The 21558-nt window shown below is 37.2% G+C and overlaps 1 protein-coding gene across 9 annotated transcripts in view; it reads left to right on the top strand.

Annotated features, from left to right (window-relative positions):
* The window catches only part of SIPA1L2 (signal induced proliferation associated 1 like 2), a 126648-nt gene extending 112273 nt beyond the window's left edge, over nt 1-14375 (top strand). For 2 of the 9 annotated variants that reach the window (XM_071431841.1, XM_071431867.1), the window contains 5 exons: nt 3975-4106; nt 9435-9488; nt 10442-10565; nt 12193-12274; nt 13136-14375. In XM_071431841.1, the coding sequence (XP_071287942.1) occupies nt 3975-4106; nt 9435-9488; nt 10442-10565; nt 12193-12274; nt 13136-13282 (539 nt within the window). In that variant the 3' untranslated portion in view covers nt 13283-14375. Of the gene's footprint in view, nt 1-3974; nt 4107-9434; nt 9522-10441; nt 10566-12192; nt 12275-13135 lie in introns of all 9 variants that reach the window. The other 7 variants (XM_071431830.1, XM_071431849.1, XM_071431858.1 and 4 more) reach the window with 5 other exon arrangements.
* The last annotated feature ends 7183 nt before the right edge of the window (nt 14376-21558 follow it).

Genomic DNA, 21558 nt, shown 5'->3' with positions numbered 1-21558 from the left:
TACTGAGTGATTCTAACATGCAGTTGCAGGTACAAATCTATGCCCTTCTTGCAAATTCATGGCAGGTGAATGAGCAGGGAAAGAATTCAAACAATGAGAACCACTGATACTGAACTAGTGTAATAACTTAAGTGGGGAACCCAGGGAAACACATGGAGACAATCTGACTTACACATCAGGCACTGTGGTCCACTCTATCATGATGCACAAAAAGAGAAGGGAAAGAAAATGCCCTAAATGATAAACTGGCAGGATGTTCCTGTGCTGTGAGGAAAGGAGCAAGGTGCAGAATTGTTGCAGTGAAGAGGCTCATAAGGAAGGGAATATTTTACAGTGATATACTGACAAATTCTGAAAGTTCTCAGATTATACATGGCATAGGGAAAAAGATGCCAGAAGTGCAGGAGCTATCTCTGCAACTATGTTCATAGATGAAAGTCTTATCTTCAGAGTGCCTTACTGCCCATGTTAGCTTCAATCCAAAACTAAACTTTTTGATAAGAAGCAGTATTAAAATGAAAGAGCATCACTGTATATTGGTGATGTGCAGTGGCAGGAGTTTGGAAATCAGTTTGTCAGCAAGCAGATAAAGGCTGTTGATTAATGCACACAAGTGAAGGAGAGCATGTTTGGTGTTACCTGTTCACACAGTGAATGGTTCACCTTACTACAACATGAGGCTGTCTTCAGTAGGAGAAGGGAAGGAAAAAGCGGTTACCAGGAGCACATGTGCATGAGAGCCTTTGAGCAGGCTGGCATCCTTGAAGCAGGGTAACCCTGGGCAAAACTAAAGAAGGGAAGGGTTCAGCAGACAGATTTTGTTGCTTGAGAGGACTATAGAGATATAATTACTGATTGCAGGAAAGAAAAACAGACATCCCAGAGAGTATGGGATTTACATTTGTGTGAGGTTTGATATATTTCTTCACCTGCAGCTTCTTTGGAGAGAATTTACTTGTTAAATGATGTGTCTAGTTTGAAGCAAGGAGTACTTAGCAGATGATAATTTTTTCATTATCTACAGTCTCTGCATAAAAGTAGCAGTTCCAACTGAAGCAGGATAATTGTCTTGGAAGTAATATAGGTTAAGTCAGGTGAATCCTTCTTCTTTCTGCATAACTAGTTACTTTTTGTATATGGATGTATGTGGGACTAATAACCACCAATTTCAGGAGCTGTGTTGGAAACTGAACTGACCACAAAATTTTAAAAATAGGGACTCTTGATAGTGCTTTATACTTTTATGCATCAGTAATAAAAATCAATAGAATTCCTAAGTGTAGGAAGTGACACAACTGAAAAGACTGGAAACTACAAGACTAATAATTTTATGCCAAAAGGAGTACAGCAAATAAAATAATCTTTAAAACTGAAGATAACACTGAAAATGTTTCCTCAAAGGAAACTGTGTTGCTTCAAAAGTCAGTCTTGTACAAAGTAGTGGCCTATTAGATTAGGCGTGTCCTTCTGGACATAGAGAGGTGGGAAGGCTTAAGCATCACTTGCCACCTTTGCACAAATCAAAAAGGGAAAGAGGCAACAGCTGCTGATGTGGCAGTCCTACACAGACAGAGTAAGGCAACAGCAAGGTAAAGAGGAGCAGGGAAGAAATGCAAATACAGGAGGCCACAAATAATTTATCTCACCCAGAGCACTCCTGGAATGCAAACAATATTCTCTGAAATTCAAAGGCATCAAGGCCTATGTCATTAGAGCTCATGTTTGGCATTTTTATTCTTTTTCTTCTTCCCCCTCTTTTTGCTCCCCCATTGCAGAAGAACACAATTTATGCCTTGAAAATGAATTATTCTGTGGTGGTATACTTATGCCTGTTCAGTTATTCCACTTAGACTTTCAGCCATCAGCATGAGCACTTGCATTTTCAGAGCTATCAATATTCAAATCTCTACCCTGGCAGGCTTTCTGCAGTTGAGTGGCTCTGTCAGGGCTTATGCAGGACTGAATAGGATCCACCCTAAGGTGAACTGAGGTTCTCACAGAGACAATGCATAATGAAGGATGACTACTGGTGAATATATCACTCCTACACTTTAATTTGGAGAGCTGGCAGCATCGCGCTGGGAGCAGGCTTCTTCCTGACAGGTTTCACAATCAGCCTCTCAGGCTGATCACACAAAAGCAAGGGCTGTCCCTTCAGGCCTGCCTGCTGGTCTAGAACCAAAAGCTGGCTTGCCAGTCTTTCAAATAAGGTATTCTGTCTATTTTCCACAACAGGGATGTATGAAACATTTGTACTTGCACAAATAAGGTTCTCACCATTCCCAAGTCATATACAGAATCTCAGAGGCTGCTCTGACTTTCAGCTTTGAATGTATTTGCACAAAGGCAGCCTTAGGTAAGGCTTTACGTATGTTTATACAGAACTGAAAATAAAATCTTAGTACAGATATATGAGTAGAATATATGTCTATATTATATTTTCCATTTCATGTAACATCCACTTTTACATACTGAGAGTAGGTATTGAGAAGGACGTTTCTACAGAGTTTTGTCAAGCCACTTCCAAATGTAATGTAACAATACTGCATCTTTCATAAAAGTGTAGAACAAGATAAATTCCACAGTAAAGAGAATTTCAACCTCTTCTGCAGGGACTCCTAATTTCTGACAGAGGCTTGTAAGCCTCCTTCACTTTTTTTTCCTCATATTTTGTATTCTTTTTAAGAAAGGTTTCTGCAAAGAATAGAGCATATCATATGTGTGCATCATTGCTCTGTGCAGTGGAATGGTTTGTAACAGCCTACTCTCTTTGGATTTTTAAGTCAGAATCTTTAAGTCAAATGGAGATTAATATCAGGACAATAACAGCATGCCATTTCCTTAAATGCTAATGTATCTTCCACTTGTGTGAATGCATTTCTTCCTTCATTGTTTTTTGTGTTTGGTCTTTTCCTGGGGAAAAAATACTCATCTTCAGTATTATAGTTTAAATCACTGGAATGACTAGATGGAAATTTCCTCCTGAAATATTTGAGGAAAAATTACTATTTTGACCTTTTTGTTTCATTGGAGTGGATATGTTTAAAACAAAAATTCTCTTTGCCTGACAATACTATGTGATGAAATTATTATATTCCATTGCTGGCTTTATGGTTAAGATGAAATGTGATTGCAAATAGTAGTTTTGGTTTATGATCAGTTTTAAGAAACTGTGTGTCTGTTCAGGTTTTTTTTTTAACATATTCACATTGATCGGAGTGGAGATGGACAAATTAGGAACATGTAAAGATATTCAAGAAAATTATTAAAATTAGCATCTCCTATAATAAAATGTATATTTGTAGTACATTCTAGAATGTGCATAACTGAGAGGTTTGTTTGAACAGTTTATAGTGTATACATTTCATTTAATATATGATCTGTGTACCTTTTACAGTGTGTTACAGCTCACTCTGAAATCTCACCAAGTCTTACATCCTCAGAGATACAGCTACAGATGTTAAACTAATAGGGTAATATTTTCAATGTGAAAGGGAGGTTTGGATATAGGCTAGAATTTACAAATGCATTAAAAGAAAAGCAGGTGGTTTATTTAATTGCTTCTGGAACAGGAATATTTACAGTTTCAGAGTAAAACTCTGCATGTAAATATCTTTCATGTTGCTTCACAAATATAGCTTGGTGTATCTAGCAACTTTTCTGCTCAGAACTCAGGTTTAACATGCTATGCTTTAGAATGGATGTTGCCTACTCATACAGCATTCATATGAAAATGTGAGGGACATGCCATGTGCAGTGGCACCAAAAAATGCCCCTTAAAACTGTACCATCTTACTTTGCCAACTTTAGAGATTGTTCCACCCCTACTGAGTACTGAACAGGAAAAGACAAACACAAGGGAAATGAAGATAAGCACTTTTTGCTTATACATTTTTTACAGATCATTATAGTATCTTCAAAATTAATTGTACATAACTGTTATAGGAAGACTAATTATTGTGTTTATTGTTTAGATGAATTCTGGTTCTCAGATGGGTCCTTATCTGATAAAGCCAAATTCAATGATCCTGGCCTGATGCCCCTGCCAGACACTGCCACAGGGCTAGACTGGTCTCACCTGGTAGATGCTGCACGAGCGTTTGAAGGTAACAGGAAAATTTGAATAAAGATCAATGTTCAGTACACAAACTTTTTTATTAATATATATTGTTTAGTCACATTTTGAATTACAGAAATCTAGTGTTTGCCTCTGTAGCCCTTTAGTTCTTTTGGCAATATCAATTCTCAGTGTGGAAGATTGTCACTGAAAATTTGGGGTCTTCATGATACTCTCTATGTCCATTTTAGATGCAGTTCCTCCACTTTAGTGCCTAAGTTTCTTCTGTAATCAATTGCAAGGTCAGATCTTTGAAGGAGAGATTCAAAACAGTTTAAGTTAGATGTTTAAAATGAAACTGGGAATGACACAGAGTTTGTTGTGTTGTGTTTATAAACTGGCATGTGTAGTCCAAATGATGTTGTGGTCCCTGTCAGTTTTCATGAGCCCTTGAAGACCAGTAGAAATGTACAGTGTATTTTGCAGTAGCAGGATTTGGGGTACAGGATACAGACCGGGTGTGCTTTATTAAATTATGGAACCAGATTAACCAAGGAAGTAAACCTCATCTGCCTCTGCGAGCTAAACCTACACTTAATGTCTAAGCAGAGAAAGCAGATGTTGGTTTCAGTGTTTATATGAATATACACATTTGAGTGTTTGTGTTTTGTTGTTTGAGAGGTGTTTGTTTAGTGCTGTCCTCATTAACTGCTGTTGCTTGTGTTACTGAATGTAATCTATGAATAAGGGATGACGTTACCACAGTCATCCTTGTGTAAGATACAGGTCTTAACTTTGTGAAAATGTCTGTGAAGTTAGTGATTTGGATCTTTTCTTTAACTTCTTTTAACCATGGAAATCAGTTTTCTGATTCCTTCCCAAAGCGTGAAGTGATTATAGTACACTTTGACCAAAAGCTCTTCAGCACTGCTTGTTGCACTAATTTAAATGGCATTGTGAAAACCCAAACCAACAGCAATGATTAGGAATTTGAGGAACTGCATTATTTCTTGACCTGATGTGCATTCATTACTATTCAATACTACTCAAACATGGCTGTGGTAGCTGGCAGGAACTACTGTGACACTGAGAATCTTGACAGCTCTTCCCATGCATTCCTATGTTCAATTGCTCAGGGAACACCCTGCTATTTGTTACTGACATCTTCAACTACTGAAAAAAGGTTTGCATCAGTAAATGACTAGCTCTGTAACTTCGTACTTGAAGAATATTTTAAAATGCTAATAAAAATGTTGAGTTCAGCTGAGTGAAGGATCATTCTGTACCAGCTATGCTCCTCTATTTTTAGCTTTCTTTGAAAATTAATAGATTTTCATTTTTTTTACTACACAGTATCATGATTAAAATAATTTCACCTTGGTAAGTGTTATGTAAGTGTAATTACATTTGAATTTGAAAATGAGAGGTAGAACAATACAGCTAACCCACAGTGCTGTATCCTAGGGAGGAAGGGTATTAACTTGTTGGGTTTTAATTGCAAATACTTAGATATATCTGTAGATAATGCTGAAGAACTGATTGTCTGAGTTGTAAGATAGAAGCTATTTATTATATGTTTTTTGGTTTATTGTAAGATTTTGAGTAGTAAATAACAATCTATTTTTATATGAAGGAATATAATTCTTTTCTGTTTAGGACTCTACAGTAGTGACATCTGTGTATATGGTAGATGATTTATACAATGTTTTGACTAAATTCATAGTGCTGCAACTAGAAACCTTTTCAAGGAATGGAATTTCTAAACCCTTATTCAACTTCATCCTATGTCTTGCAATTTGAAACTAATTTAAAAAAGAATAACTGATAGGCATGTCATAAAAGATCACTGGAAAGAAATGTGTTGCATATGAATTAACAGTGCAGTTTCCATGTGTATTTTAATGTTGTTTACTTAGCAGCTGCTTCAACTTTCTTTTTAAAAACAGCTTGGAACTACTGTTCTGCATTCCATCAATGTGAAAAAGAGAGTGAATGATTCTAAAGTTTGTCCACTTTTGAATATAAAACTGCTTTGATCTTTTTTTTTTAACTGGATGAAAATGGGATCACATTTCATATAGGACCATATTAAAAAAACCCAAAAAGTAAACAAACACCTGCCTCCCCACTTTCAATGGAAAGGATCACTAAAATTATAATAATTTTTTAATACTGAATCTGTGAAATTAGAAGTTTTCTCTAGTTTGGCTTTGCCTGATATTTTGAAATTGTGTTCTCTTCTAGAACCTAGATATTGGTCTTAATTTTAATTTTTTCTTTGTACAATGTCTTTTCTTACTATGAGTTTATCAGGATTACCAATCTGATTCCAAGGTCAGAGTTTTTTTCTTGTTATCTCTCTAGATTATGTGTTGACAATTTATATTATTTGATCAGTTCAACATCCCTAATGTGGGCCTTATGATCTTTCATCTCTGTCTTAAAAAGCATTTATATCTTGATTAATGTTAGATGTAGACTTTTTAGGTGCTTATATTGTTGCCATCAGTTGAATTAAGAACTAAATTAGTAGGAAGATTTTTGCTACCATCATCCATACTCAGAGTTTACGTGTGGTTGTAACAGGAGCAGTAGTCTCATTTTTCACTTTGTTCCTCTCCTCAGAGGAAGAGTGGACAAGGCTGTTTATTAGTATTAGCTTTTATTCAGCTGAAGCCTTGATCCTGATGGAAGATGCTATTACTATTGTTTTGTTTTGTTTTTAAATGAAAGTATGGTGGTAATGCTTTCTCTTTGTCAGGATTTAATTTTCACTGCATTTGCTTGAGAAAAACCTTTGTGCAGAGCTGAATATTTTACTTCAAACTTTTTCTGAAAATCCTCTGTTATTCCTAAGACAGGTCTTCACAGTGTAATGGAGAGCTGTGCATGCATTAAATCCACAAGCTCCAGAAGCTGCAGGGTTCTTTGCTTGAGCTGCCTCTGTGGAGGGTCAGCGCCCATAGGCGGGAGCACAGTGGAGCATTATTTTAACACTCTGCACTCCTTCCTTTGCAAGACATGGTTTTGATTCTGATGTCTCTCCAGAGATTATCTTTGGCATGTATGCTAACATCAGTCCAGTCAGTAGCAGGGGGAATCCTCCCATTTCTGCCATACATGGACAGGCTACTTCCAGTTCCCGTCTCTTATTTCATTGGGAAGTGCAGAGAGACATAACCAGGGAGGAGTTCACATGATGGAAATACTCTGTTGTAATGTTCCTGTATCTATCCCTGGAGCAAAGAATAAAAAATAGATAGGACTCTATGTGACTGTACAGCAAAAGAGGGAAGGCAGTTGGCGTGAAAAATAAGAAGTTAAAGAACCAAAAAGAAAGAAAGCACTCTCAACTGAGTAAAGATAAAGATATGGGAGAATAAATTGGAACGCCAAATTTGAAAAAGGAGAAATCCCAGAAAAGACTCAGGGAAAATTAGAGATTAATTTTTCAATTCTCTTTTTGCATTATCCTTCCAATAGATCTTCAAGTTAGGGAAGAAGGACTGGCTTTCAACATGTGTTGATGATTTTTTCTATCTTTTCCATGTTTTGGGGACAAAAAAGAGAAGCATTTTTGGATGTCCATACCTGCTACTGCAATCATAAAAGACAACTGACACAAATACAAATATTGAATATTTTTATTAGTACAACTTTGTACTATTTGTTCTACTTCAAAGTGGGTTTATTATGCTTTAAAAAAAATGTTTAGTGTTTGATAAGTCGTATTGTGAGCATTAAAAGCCTAAGATAGTCCTTTTGACATCCCTGTTCATTAAAATTGGTGGTTTCAACTCCTGATTTTTTTCCAGGTGATTTTTATGAATGTCTATTGGTGCCAATCAAAATGCAGTGTTTCTTAATGCAAATTTATCTTTGCAGAAACATCTGTGCTATTATAATTAATGTTATTTTAATACTTTGATTTAAATTCTTCATAGCTAAATGTAATGCTACACATAATATAATGAGAAAGAAGTGGATCATTTAGCATGACAGATAATTATTTTAACCAAAGTAGTGTGTTAAACTGCTAGAAAAAAGAAAAAATAACAATATTTAGTTAACATTTGATGATTTCTAGGGCATGCATGTGTAACTCTTTTTGCTTCAGTGCGTATGTCAGTATATGTTTGTGGGTAGACTTTACCTTAACAATGAGAGAGCGGCTTCATGCACTATACTCATTTTAGCCTTTTCTGCTTCCAGTACATCAAAATTGCCTGGAGTTTTTTCTGGCCTCTGTTAGTGGTCTGGATCAATGATAATACAGATTCAAACTCTTAGTGGTTACAGCTGTATGACTCTTTTACTGTAAATTTAAACATGAATTTTTGTCTCATCTTTGGTCTTGCTAAGTCAATTGTTTAAACTTTTGATATAAAGACCAATATATTATTTGTAAATAGTTTTCTGTGGGTGGATTCTCTTTGGAGTTTGGCAGGGACATCTCATTTAAAAATAAGACCTCTGAGATTTACATGTATTATCTTCTGTTTAGTATGTACATTTTGATTCAATTGAATAGGAAGGGTATCTGTAATTTGGAGGAAACAGAATCTAGGTCTACAGCATCATACCCAGAAATACAGTTAATTTTTCTTTATAAAAACCAGTTGTTGTAATGAAAATGTTAATACTGTGAAGGTGAAATTAATTATCTGTGTACTTCAGACTACTTGTTTACACTGTCTTGTTTCTGGGCTACATACTGTGTTTGATCTGGGAAACGAAGTTTATTTATCTGTACAAAGTAAATCTATTTATCTTGGTAGGTTTCAAATCTGCAAATGATATCATTGATTATGTGTTTAAAATTATAGTCTTACCTTTTTGTCAGCACATATGGAATAGTCATTTTCATATTTGTTGAGATCCATCAGTAGTCAGAAATAAGGCTAAAAGCAGGAGAAATGTGCTGCAGTCTTTGAAACTGGACAAAATCAGAAATGCAACTTTTGTTCATTGTATTGTAGAATGAATTGGCGATCTATGCTGTGCTGAAGGGGTTTTTTAAACCAACAAAGAGCATTTTAGTGATTTCCTATTTTTGTTTGGTAGAACTTATCCTTCCTGTTTGCAGAGATCAGGCCTGTATTTACTGTTTGTGTCCTTTAAGAGTTTGAAGGATTGTCCTGTTATGTAGCCTGCCAAGTTGCCAGGCTGTGTCACAACACTGGGTGTTGCTATCAGAAACGTGGGGTGTGGCACCTCATACTTACTGTAATGTTGGTGTTGAGTAGAAATGGCCTGGCAAGGCTGGGAGTGAGCACAGCAGGAACCGCGCGGGAACATCCCACTGCTGCAAGGGCCACAGCTGCTCCAGTGGAGATGGACCCTGTTGTTTATAGGAACATTCTAAATCTTATTCCAGGTTTTGACTCAGATGAAGAATTTGGGCCATTCTGTCATCAGACGCCGTTTCTAGGTGATGGTCTGGGATTGATGACTTTTGCCTTTTGTAAACTTTTTTTGATACTTCCTATGTTTGCACGTTTGCATGATAATGCAAGCTTTGGGCCTGGTGGGGTGGTAGAGCAAGGGGAGAAAGGGCAAGGCAGGCATGTTGTCACCAGAATTCATACAAGCCTACAGACATGGATTTTGTTTGGCAGAAATAAGCTAAATCAATCTCCACAGAATATGGATTTTGGTTGTTTGGTTTTGTTTTTTTTTTCCTTAAAGAAGACAAATTAAGTCCTAATGAATGCATCATTTACTCCTGTTCTGTGCAATGATGATCTGCATGGCATACTTCTATTATGTGGTGACTGATGTATTTTGGCAACCACACTGTATATCCATAGGTAATTGCATCTGTGCTTGTTAGATTATGTTCTAGTGAAATTCAATGCAGATAATAGAGTGCTTTAGTAATACCTATAATAAAAGCTCAATTGATAAAAATAGTGTGAATTTATTGGTTTTCAAGTATGCAGATTACCATCAGCTTCTGCAAATGCTTGAGACAGTAAAGCAATATGAAAAGAAAAGTGAAGATTTATGGGGAATCTGAGGGCTTTAAGTCCATGGAAAAAATGCAAACCTTTTTGCTGAATTATTACTGTCGTTGGTTGTGGACCTGAATTCTGTAATGGCTTTCTGCATATTTCATCAAGACCAATTTACTGTTCATATCAGCATTAAGTGGTCCGGACAAAACTGTCATACTGCTGATAGACATAAAAAAATTGCTTTAGGGTTGCCTTTGGATGCAGGTGTGGGGAAGCCAACTAGTTGGTGCATACGTCTGCTGATTATCTTCAGAGCTGAGATGTAGAAGCCTACATCCATTTTTGCTAACTGAACCAGGATAATGGCTGTAATATAGACTTTTATTTTGTGCAGTTTTAGAGGTATCCTTATGTTACTTTTTTACAGATCAGAGAGTAGCATCTTTTTGCACCTTGAATGATATGCCACAAGCTCAGGGCTTGGAAGGAGCACAGGAGTTACCTTTGGATGAGAGTCCCCCAGACGGAAAAGATTTTCTTGAGGATGCAGGGTATGTCAGAATGGAAGCATGTTTCTTTCAAAATGCATGATTTATTTCATTTTTCTTATTTTAAGGAAAGATTTTTTCTTAATGTTGCATGTCAAATTGCCTGTATGCATGTTTCATGGCTGTTTGATGGCAGACTTGTTGCCTGGACTTATAATTTCTTTAATTTTGAAAAATTTTGTTTCTTCAAATCAACTTCTCTCTCACTGCAATTGGTCTGTAATGCAGATCAAGGTTAGATGCAGAATTTCAGATAATCAAATTTCTTACTGTATTCTTCCTTTACAATAATAATATTTGTTACATTTATTTCTGTTTTCTTTTTAATAGAACTAATAACAGGAACTCAACTCTGTAGGATGCAATAATCTAATTGGCAGCAAATGTCTCAAACCTTGGAACAGGGTCTATCCTATCTTAGCAAGTATTTGCTATTTACAAACCTGTAATTTTTCTTTTATACGGAGGTAAATTAATCAAGAGAATCTGTAACAGAGGATTGCAGATTTTATGCCAAACTACCCAATTCTCCAAATTCTTCCCAGTGCTGTGAGAGAAATGATTGCTTTTTTTTCCCCCTGACTCTCCACCTATCCTGGTCTAAGGAGTGTACTTGTTAATTTAAAGATCATTCTTGTTATAGATTCAGCAGTATAATCTGTCCACCACTACACTTTAAAAGAAAAACACATCTTTGATTAGTTTTGCTCTTCAGTTGTAGGAATGGAAGAATGGGAAATAGAGGGAAAGTCTTCTTGCTTGTTAGACTATCACATTTTAATTTGAACCAATTTTACACAAATTAGCTTGCTTATATGGTAAAGCACATTTATTGTAATGACTTTTAAGTCCATATCTTTCCTGAGGCTAATGATCAGTAAGGACTACAAAAGACTGTTAAAGATGTTTCCCTTTTAGCCATGGCAAACCTGTCAGATTTGTGCAATTGCATGAAGCAGCTCATTCAGCTTTGAATGTAAAGCCTCTCTTCACCTGCTCTCTTTTAGACACAATTACTCACATGACGGCTAATTGCATCTATAATGTACATGGAACTGTCTCCCACAGTACTCACTGTCATTCAGAAAATAGAAACTATCTCAGTATTTTCCCTCATGCATTTGATTAACCTGTGGCAATATTTTATGTTTTGACCTTTAAACAAAATATTTGTCTCCATTAAGCCATAGGTTTATCCTTTTCTGCAAATGACACTATTGCACAGCAGACAAAAGAACATTTTACAGCTCTTTTGGTTTGCAGTAATTGCTGCTGCATCTTGCTTGAGATTAGTGCTTATCAGAAAGCAGCTTGTTAACCAATGTGCCTGCACACCATGGAGCAGTGAGTGTGACTTGCACTGTGAGGGTATGTGCAAGTCATTCCTAAAACATTGCTTCTTAAAATCATTGTTACTTCTGCCTGATTTGCATGAGAAGCAGTGCTGTATTTCAGATATTGCAGGACTGGATTTATGTTCTAGTAATAGTCTTTAACTAATGCTGGTTTTGTCTCTATTTTCCTAACTATGATTGATTTCCTTTGCTATTACTAAAAGTGTAACTCTGCTAAAGCTGGGAAGAAGATGTTTTTCACTAACTCAGAGTGAAGGTAGTGGTTTACTTTACAGGGAACATGCTCCAAGTACTCTGACTGGAAAAGTAAACCAGCTGGAAGTCATCCTCAGGCAGCTACAAACTGACCTGAGAAAGGTAAGAGACCACAAGCACCATCACTGTTCCCCAGTTTTAGTAGTTTTATTTTTACAGAGACATCACCAAGGGCTTGAAAGAAGTACATCAGTTAAATTAGACAGGAGGACTTGGTTGCTCGGAGCACTGAGGTGCAGAAGGTCCTGTGGGAATGGTTATGTGAGGACATTGGCCCAAGGCAAAGTATTTTATGGTTCTTTACTCCAGAACAATCCTACAAATAGTCATACCCCAGAAAAAAGGAAACACTTCATCTTTATTTATAGTACTTTGGATTTACCATAGGATAGGGATATGGACAGGGCACCATTGGTAAGTAGTTAGCACCCCAGTTTTGTCATACTTGTTGCCTTGTGCTGCCTTGCTCATGTAGCAGCGACTTGATTTGTGCCTCATTTGCTGTCAAAATTCTGAGCTGGAGATATTGCCAGGATAATAGAAATGAGGCTGCTCTTGGTAGGAAAATAATCATGTAAGGAAAAATTTTGAAATTAGATATTGTTCTTCCTTGTTTGAAATCAATTACTTACAACTTGGGCTCTCACATATGATTTATTATAGCTAAAAGCTTCTTATGCTTTTAATGCCTAATTTTATTTTTCTTTTGTTAAATGGTGTAAATGCCTTTAATTTTTCTATTAAACTAACATCTAGTTTTCTTTTTAGCTTGCAGTATTTTCTCGGAATGAATCAGGTAGTTGGAGCATATTTGGGGAATTAACTTACAGTTAACCGTTGTCAGAATGAATTAGGGAGCTCACCAAAATATAACTGTTGTGACTTACATAGAAATGTTAACAAAAAAATAAATGTTGTCATCATAACCACTCACTTTGCTCAACTTGTATCTTTGTTAACCAGGAAAAGCAGGACAAGGCAGTTCTCCAAGCAGAGGTGCAGCACCTGAGACAAGATAACATGAGACTTCAGGAGGAGTCTCAAACAGCAGCTGCTCAACTGAGGAAATTTACAGAATGGTTTTTTAATACGATAGACAAAAAATCCTAATGGCTGGGGCCCTGCAAAATAGTTATCTGAACAACCTAAAAGCTGTATCTTTGAAATAGCGGGGTAATAATTTCACTGTGTTCACAATCCATTTTAGGTGTTTCTGCTACATTTTCTGTCCAGCTTTATTCATCTGAAAAGGAGAGAGAACTGTGGCGACCCGTCTTTAAATTCATATGAAGAAAGCAGAGAATAGCAGATACTTGTTTGTGTGCAGATGAATGTAAAAAATTCTTAGTGTCATTTTAGACATTTTTAGAAGTTGCTCTGGCTGGGGCTTGCCTGAAGAGGAATATTTGGGGTTTTAGTTCCTGCATTTCAGGTGTGCTGGTGAAGATGTTAAAGCAATTTAAATTAGCTTGGGCTTCAGTATTGTAAGATAAAAAGAATAACCAGACATATACTTTAATGTTTAAAAGGTGCTCTATTTTTTTGTATGTACAGTAGTTTTATTTCCACAGTCCACATTGTCATAGCAATAAGAATGGAGGTATAGTGAATAGTCACAGAGCTGTGTTTATAAAATGTTAGCACTGACGTGTTTAACACTCGTTTGGATGCAGATACATTAGAGATTATTTATTTGCAGGAACAAATGGTGCCTGAATATAAACAGTGTTCTGATTTTCTAAAAATACACATGCCTTGTAAATGGCTCACTGGGGTTAGCCCACTCCCAACTTCAGTTACTTTTGTATAGTTGATGTTCAGCTAAACAGCTACACTGCTTAACTATGGAAATCATGTATGCTGTGAGCCAGCCAATCAGTTGTACAATGCCAAATTTGTTTATCTTTGTACAGAAGCTTTGATCAAGTGTCTTGTATTTAACACCTTTATTTAAGCTTATTTAACCTTAAATTGTTGTTTTTATAAAGTTTGTTTTATCTGCACTATGGTGAAGTCAGTTGGTTGCAAGTTGTAATATTTTGAGCTTGCCAAGACTGTACGGAGGAGTTCTAGAAAATTCTAACAATTGGATGCTGCTAGTACACAATTGATTTGTTTGTATGCTTTAACATTTTTAACTGTTTAATTTGAAATGAACATACATCCTGCTTTTTTAATAAATGTTAAAAATCTAAACCTGAAATATTTTATCTTGTATTATCTGAAGTCGTTGTTACTAGTAACAACTCAGGTTTCTCTTCAGCTCAGTCCCCGGGCTCTCCATCCAGAGGCGGTTCAACCCCTCAGAGCTGTCAGGATCCCTTGTTACCAAGGAGGGCTTGCCACCATTATCACCATTATCAGTTAATTTCTTTGGTGTATCCTGTCCTGGAACCCAGGAGCTGGCTTCCCCAGTCTGAACAAAAGCTGTTTGGGGTGGTCATAGGCATTGATTAGTGGCCTAGGAGAAAAAAATCCTGCTTTGCTGACAAACACATCCTGGAGAAAATGCTCAAAAGAGGTTTAGTTTCTTCATATTTCCTTTTATGTTAGTTGTAGCAGGAAATAACTTGCCATCTTCTTGTGCCAGCAACTGAGGATTTGATTGCAGTGTTAGCATATGTGTACATATGTAACAGTATGTGTACAGTACTGAGCTTAAAGTCTACATGAAAAAAAGGACACCTTTGCAAAATGAAATGAAGCTAATGAGCACATTTGAGTTACCCTGATGAAAAAAAAGTCCAAGACCATAGTTTTATCCCAGTTTTCTCTTGGCTGCTGAATGTGTTCAGGCAAACCTATGGAAAATTATTGAATAATTAAAAAATATATTCAACTCATGCAACTAAAATTCCATGTCTATTGTTAGTGTACATTGGCTGAGAAATATTTTATAAATTGAAGAAATGTCTGTCACTGCTGTAACAATTGTTCTGAGAGACTCTTCTTAGGAAAGGTTGTATATGGGCAAACAATCAAGCCTTTGGTTACATTGAAATTTAAAAGACCATTTTGTACTGTATTTTTCATCAAAAACTCTGACTTTTACATACCAAACAATATCCACTAAGCTGTATTAGCAGGGTAATTAGACATGGCAGTCATGTGTTACAGTAGCTTCTGATTTAAGCACCTTACAGAAGTCATTAGCAAACCCATCTGGCTGGAGACCTTGCCAAATACCAGTGCTGAGCAATGTGGGCAATTTGTCTGTGAACACGTTTCTGTGAGGATTGGTCTGTTCCCTTCGAAAAGCTGTGCTAGCGGAAATGAACTCGAGGGTAAGCTGGCTCTGAAGGAACACTTAGGTTTGTGTAAGAGTTTATAGTCCAATATTCATTTTAGTTCTTTATCTCAGTTATTGAAAACCAGCAGTTATAACTACATACACAAAAAGGACTTTCAGTCGTTATTTTTTCCATTTTTCCCATCCAACTGAAAATGTTTGATTTCCAAAATGACAGAAAGCTTTGTCTACAGAGCTCCTATTTCTTTTGCTGACAAAAGCAGCCATGTTGGGGGCACATGGTTCTTCTATAATTAACCTTCACCATGGGGAAAAGTTTTTCGTCTGGCTGTTAGTGTTTTGATGACATGGGAATACAATATTTATCAGAGACCATAATATGGTTTTGGCATAGGTAAAGGACGTTTAATTGGACATTTTAATTAACTGGGGTTTTTAAGAATAATCCTCTTGGAAGCATTGTACTCACAAAAAAAGCCTGGTTTAGACACATGAAGGCAAAGACTACATTTACATGAGCAACAAGTGTGGAGCACTAGGAAAATTCAGGGTGTGGCTAACTCAGATTTCGGAGATCTTTCAGGCTCTTCCTTGTCCAGTTCCATGACTGGATGCCTTTTAGTGGCTGAAATCATGTTGGGTTGGCTCTGCCTGAAGGCTCTGTGCTCTTAAGACCATTCCGTATGATCTGAAGCCAAGTAAGTGGAGGTGATTGGGAAATTGACTTCAAAGATGTGTTTGGGATCTGAATTTAAACAGTAATGTGGAAATATTTAAAACATCAACAAAGCCCTCCTAGCACAGCAAGCCATGCTATGCAGTACTGAGGGGCCAAAATCAAATACAAGTTGATGCAGATGTTTACTTCTGTAAAAGGGAAAAACACCAATCAGGCAAAATTACAAAATGTTCTGTTTCTGCCCTAGAAGTGACATATCAAGATTTATTTGCGTATCTTTATTGAAGGGATCCTTATTGAGACATTTATCACAATGTGCACTGTATGTACAGTTTTTTTTCTGAGGCCACTATTACAAACATAAGGGATCATTTCAAGTGTTTGTTCCTGAGAGGGTAGTGTATTTGATTTAGGCATATGAAAGCTTTATATGGAAGCTATTTAAGTCCTCTGTGTGTTAGTCGATGTAAATTCTCAGAATAGTTCATTTTTTTTTGTGCCTAAAATCCAGTAATGTGGGACAATGTTTAGAATATTTGTAATGCAAACTAGCTAATTGTAGAACAGATGTTTAGGAAAAAATTTTTTGGTATGGAAAAAAAGAGAATTGCTAAGTGCATTATGTCGTTGCAGCACTTGAGCTCTATGCTGACTGGTTCTAATATAGAAGAAAGTCAGTGAAACTCAGGAATTTGTGTTGTACAATTTGAAACCATCAGAGCCATGAATTATTGCCAAAACAAGTTATTCTTCATCCCATCTTCCTTCTTCTACAGCAAAGACTATAATATCTTTCAACTCAAAAGCAAATACAAATCCTGATCTCAGCTCTTTTCTCCATGCACACAGCTATTTTTCCTTTGATTCTTTGCACTTCCTTTATTTCTGTCTTTCACCATGTTGCCTTTATTCTCTCTCATGGAGAATCCAATGGCAGAAGGAAAAGTTCTGTATTAGGTGCCTGGTCTGGCCAGCCATAGAGTGGTGGGGCCAAAGTATTTTGCTGGGTTACCTCCACAGTGGCCACAGAACAGAAAGCAAGGCTGGTACAATTTCATCCAATTTCATCCAAATTCATCCAATCTTGCCAAGGTAGATCTTTGCGTCTTTTGCAGACTCTGAAGTCAATTGCTGTCTTACACAGTGGTAGCTTTCTGGAGACATTTTTGACTCATAGGTAAGACAACCAACACACATATTTCCATAATAACTGCATCTAGCAGATTTCCAAAACTTTCACCAGGGAAGCAATTAAAAATAAAGGGAGGAGAGGGGGATAGAGAGGATGTTTTTTAGGTTTTATTTTGATTTCAGATAGACAACCAACATCTCTGGCTCTTGCACTGTCTTAAAAGGTTGTAGCAGGACCAGGGAATGGAATGAAGAGACCAAATTGCTCATAGCCTTCTAGTTCAGAAATCACAGGAAGGCTTCAAATCTATTAGTGTTAGAATCCCATTTATTTTATTGACTTCTCAGAGGAAATTGTATTATGTCCTTTGTTTCATATTTTTTTGTCCTCCTCTTACCATGGCTATTTAAAGGCTTCTTTCTACACAGCATCACAGAATTACTGTAGTAGAGGTCATTGTTAAGGAAACATCCCAGTCTACCCATTCATGAGGTTCCCTGGCAGTCACACTCCCAAGAGACTTGCACTGCTGGCACCAAAGCCGCTTCCAAAGGGTGGCTCCAAGAAGCTGACAGGTGCCCTGCCTGGCTCCCACACATCCCCCTCACACAGTCAGACCAGATTTCCTTATCAGTTCAACCCCAGCTTTCCCAAGACAGAGTCCCAGATGTCTTGTTCCATGAAGCCATGCATTCATAGTGCACTATCAGACACGGCTTGAGCTGCTGCCAAAAAACAGCAGACGAGCATTTTCTGAACAAAGTCATTAAAAAATTTTAAAAAATTAAAAGTTACTGAAAATGCTGTTGATACCAATTCAGGTGCCCATGTATGTAGGCATCAGCTGGATGTGTTTAAAATAATTCTGAGTGATTATGGGAAAGTAAGGAGACAAAACCACGCCATGTGAAAAAGTGGGATGTGTGAAGTGCAGCAGTAGTAATCATGGGCAATATATTGACTGATGACTCTATGTCCAAAGACTGTAACTTTAAAAGAAGAGGCAATTTTCACAACCTGTTTATTGTTTTCTAAATCCACTGTTTGGAACCCAGAAAACAATTGTGAGCTTACCTTGAGAAAACCCATGTATTAGCCCTGACCAGAAACCTGGGAGAACATCTGTAAAACTCAGATAGTTATGACTGAATTTAAGCTGTGGGGTTATAGCGAACACAAATTTAAAGTGTTAGAAACTCATTCCTTTTTTTCTTTGATTCCTATTTTGAAACATATGAAAATGCATGATTATTTGAGTAACAAGAGCTGTTAGTAATAGAATAAATAAATGACCCCAGGGCTGTCCAGTAGCAAATAGAAGTCTGGTCATCTGAGATTCTTGTTACCACTAAATTATAGTCTTGCTTTCAGCTCAGGCATAACTTTGATAGATAATATTTTATGAAGGATTTTTATGGAAACCTGAGGTATCTGCATTCTTGTCAGTGCTGTGTTTCTGCCTCTGCATAGACATTCTATTCAAGATGATGGATATTCCTTGCCCAAATCCAAGACACAGTGTGTCTTTCCAACAAGCAGTGTTTCTCCTGTGTGTAAGACCAGAGCTCCAAGAGTATATCCTAGCAGTAGTGCAATTTTTTGCTGTTTGTGCTGAAGGCTGACTGTCTGTCTTCTGCCACACAGTTTCTGGATTCTTGGTCTTCCTTTTGTTTGCTAAAAGCTGAGTTTCTCACTAGGGGGGGTTCAGTAAAAACAAGCACAAAACAGAAAGCTCTTTCAGACTAGCAATGTCTTCATTTTTTAGGAAATACATAGGGTTTTGTAAAGGTACAAACATCCTTTGATGTTCCTTTCTGTGTCTTTTCCTGTCAGAAGGCTTAACAAGGAACTTCAGGGTGGCTCAATACTTGAACAATTCAAAGCCTGTTTGAAATACCAAAATACTTGTGTATGGGTAGGGGATCTTCCACATGAGCTCTAATTAATATACAAATATGTTCAGCCTGCTTTCAGACTGTATGCAGACCGGAGGCAGCTTTGCTTCCAGTGGGGGAAATGCTATTCCATCAGTTGCAGTCTATGCAGCTTGGACAATCGAGTTACCTGCCACTCAAAAGGAGAAAGTAAACAATAGGCTCATTCCTACATATTTTTATGTCACATAGCAAACAGAAGCTGTATATCATGTAGCCAGAAATGGTCCAAATGGCACCATTAAATTCAGCTGTGCTTTGTAAACTGGGAGGCTGATTTCCTTTAAAAATATCAGAAAATGTATTCAGTTCCTCTGGTGTAAATCAGACTTAATAAAATAGAAATTACTGAAGAGAGTAAAATTGGGAAAAGAATCAGTCTCTTTGTGTGGAATGGTGAATTACATCCAGACCATATTTTAAAATGAGGTCAAGTGATTAGACCAAAAACAGGATATGAAAATAAAATTGAAGTCGTTCTTTATTAACCGTGACCTCAGTAGTCCACAGTGGTTTGGCTTATTGATTTCTAATGTTAATGTGGTTTGAACTTCTTACTAAGCTCTGAAGAATGTTCTTTCAACAGAACCATATCTATTAAATGAGTCATTTGCTCTTTAAAACTAGATAGCTTTACAGCACAGCATGCCATAAGCCTCCTAATGTCTCGCCAATTGTCCAGCAGGATTGTTGATGTATACAGAGAAACTTTAAAGGGATGCTGACAGGAGAGTTTCATCATCTGTAAATAGCCTTATTAAGGCTCAGGCATAAAATCCCCTTGGGTTTTTTAAGTGTGAATTCTTGCTATGACTGTGTGTCAGTACCTTCTTTTCCAGTCTGTCCTAGTTCGTTATTGCAGAACATCCTAGCGTTGCTCAGCTGCTGATTATTTTTCAGTTGGTTTGGTTTGTTTTGTTTTTGGTTGTTTTTTTTTAGTAAATTAAAACATGAACTAGAAGAGAGTCTGAAAGAAACCTAAGGAAAGAGAATGAAATCAATCTGCAGACTAACACAGAGGAACATCCTTTTAAAATGTTTTTATAATGTCACAGAGATGCTATCATAATCCTCTTAGAGAGAAGAAGAGAAAAATTACTGGGCTTGCACATGTAACAGCCAGTCTATCATTCCTGAACACACCACAGTTTCTCTGTCACAGCATGTGTACAGCAAACCCCATTGCAGTGAATGGGTACAATATGGTAATAATGATTTCTCCACATTTTACAAGAAACGCTACAAATTCCTTCCACAAAAATCACTATTTTTCATCTCTAGGGCAGTTCTCAGAAATACCCAAGCTGCACTTCTTAGAGTGATATGGAGATATTCAGTTACTGTTGATGGCATGAATCCATTAGTTGGTGGTGTGAATGAGAGTGAGCATTCTAAGCTCATTCTAAGCTGTGCTGATGCTAAATGCAGATGCAGATCACAGTTGCAGATACACCTGCACCTTCTCCTTGAAGGGAATATGCCAGAAATACAAAAGGCTGTCTAGTGTCTAATACTTGATTTGATCAGAATACAGATGAGAGCAAGGTAATTGCTGGCAGAGGTGCTCTGGTCTTCTGATGGAGACAGGTTGTTTTTACCCAATGTTCACAATCAAATCTTTCCTCCCCACTCATGAGGGCTGTTTTTTCCCTCCTGCTCCTGTTGTGGAGCTTTGAGCAGCTTCCTAAATTGCATGGTCCCATCTGGCACCTGAGGAAAGTGCCATTTTCCCTAGCATCTTGCAGATTATTTTATGAGTCCTTTTGTTACAGACAAGTCTCCCACTCCTGTTTTGAGCGCCCAGCTGGCTTGCAAGCTCCCTGCTCTCTTTTGCTCCCCTTACTCTACTGGCTTCATCTGGCCCATGTGCTGCAGCTGCTTACTTGCATGCTGGAGTAAAGCAGTAGCCCCTGGGCTGTTCTCCTTTCAAACTGCCCACTCTTAACACTGGGTGCCACATCCAGACCATGCTTTTGCCAAGAAAGGTTGCACCAGATGATCCTTGTGGTCACTTCCAACCTGGTATTCTGTGAAATACAGGAGATTATGTCCTTCCCACTTACCTAAGTGTTTCTGAAACATTTCCTTGTGGTCATTTAATGGTAACTCTGGGCAACCTGGTGTTACCAGTACTAAGCACAAGCTGTGGATCACAGCTGGAAATGCAGGAAATCAAGTGGGCTTGAAAAAATGTAAATAGCTTTGTCTTATTAAGTCATCTAAAGGGAAAAGTGGCACAAGAAACTTCACATACTTTGAGGAAAGACTTATTCTTGGCCTCATGATCTTCACTGGCTAACCATGATTTTTTGTTCCTTTTTTTTTAATATATGGTTTTAGTTTTAAACAAACTTTTGCAGAAGCTATGAGATGATTCAAACTTTTTTGTAG

This window comes from Agelaius tricolor, unplaced genomic scaffold, assembly GCF_023055355.1.
Source record: "Agelaius tricolor isolate 1412-34295 unplaced genomic scaffold, bAgeTri1.0.p SCAF_1, whole genome shotgun sequence".
Lineage (NCBI taxonomy): Eukaryota > Metazoa > Chordata > Aves > Passeriformes > Icteridae > Agelaius > Agelaius tricolor.
The sequence above is the reverse complement of the archived record's forward strand: the minus strand, read 5'-3'. Positions and strand labels throughout refer to the sequence as shown.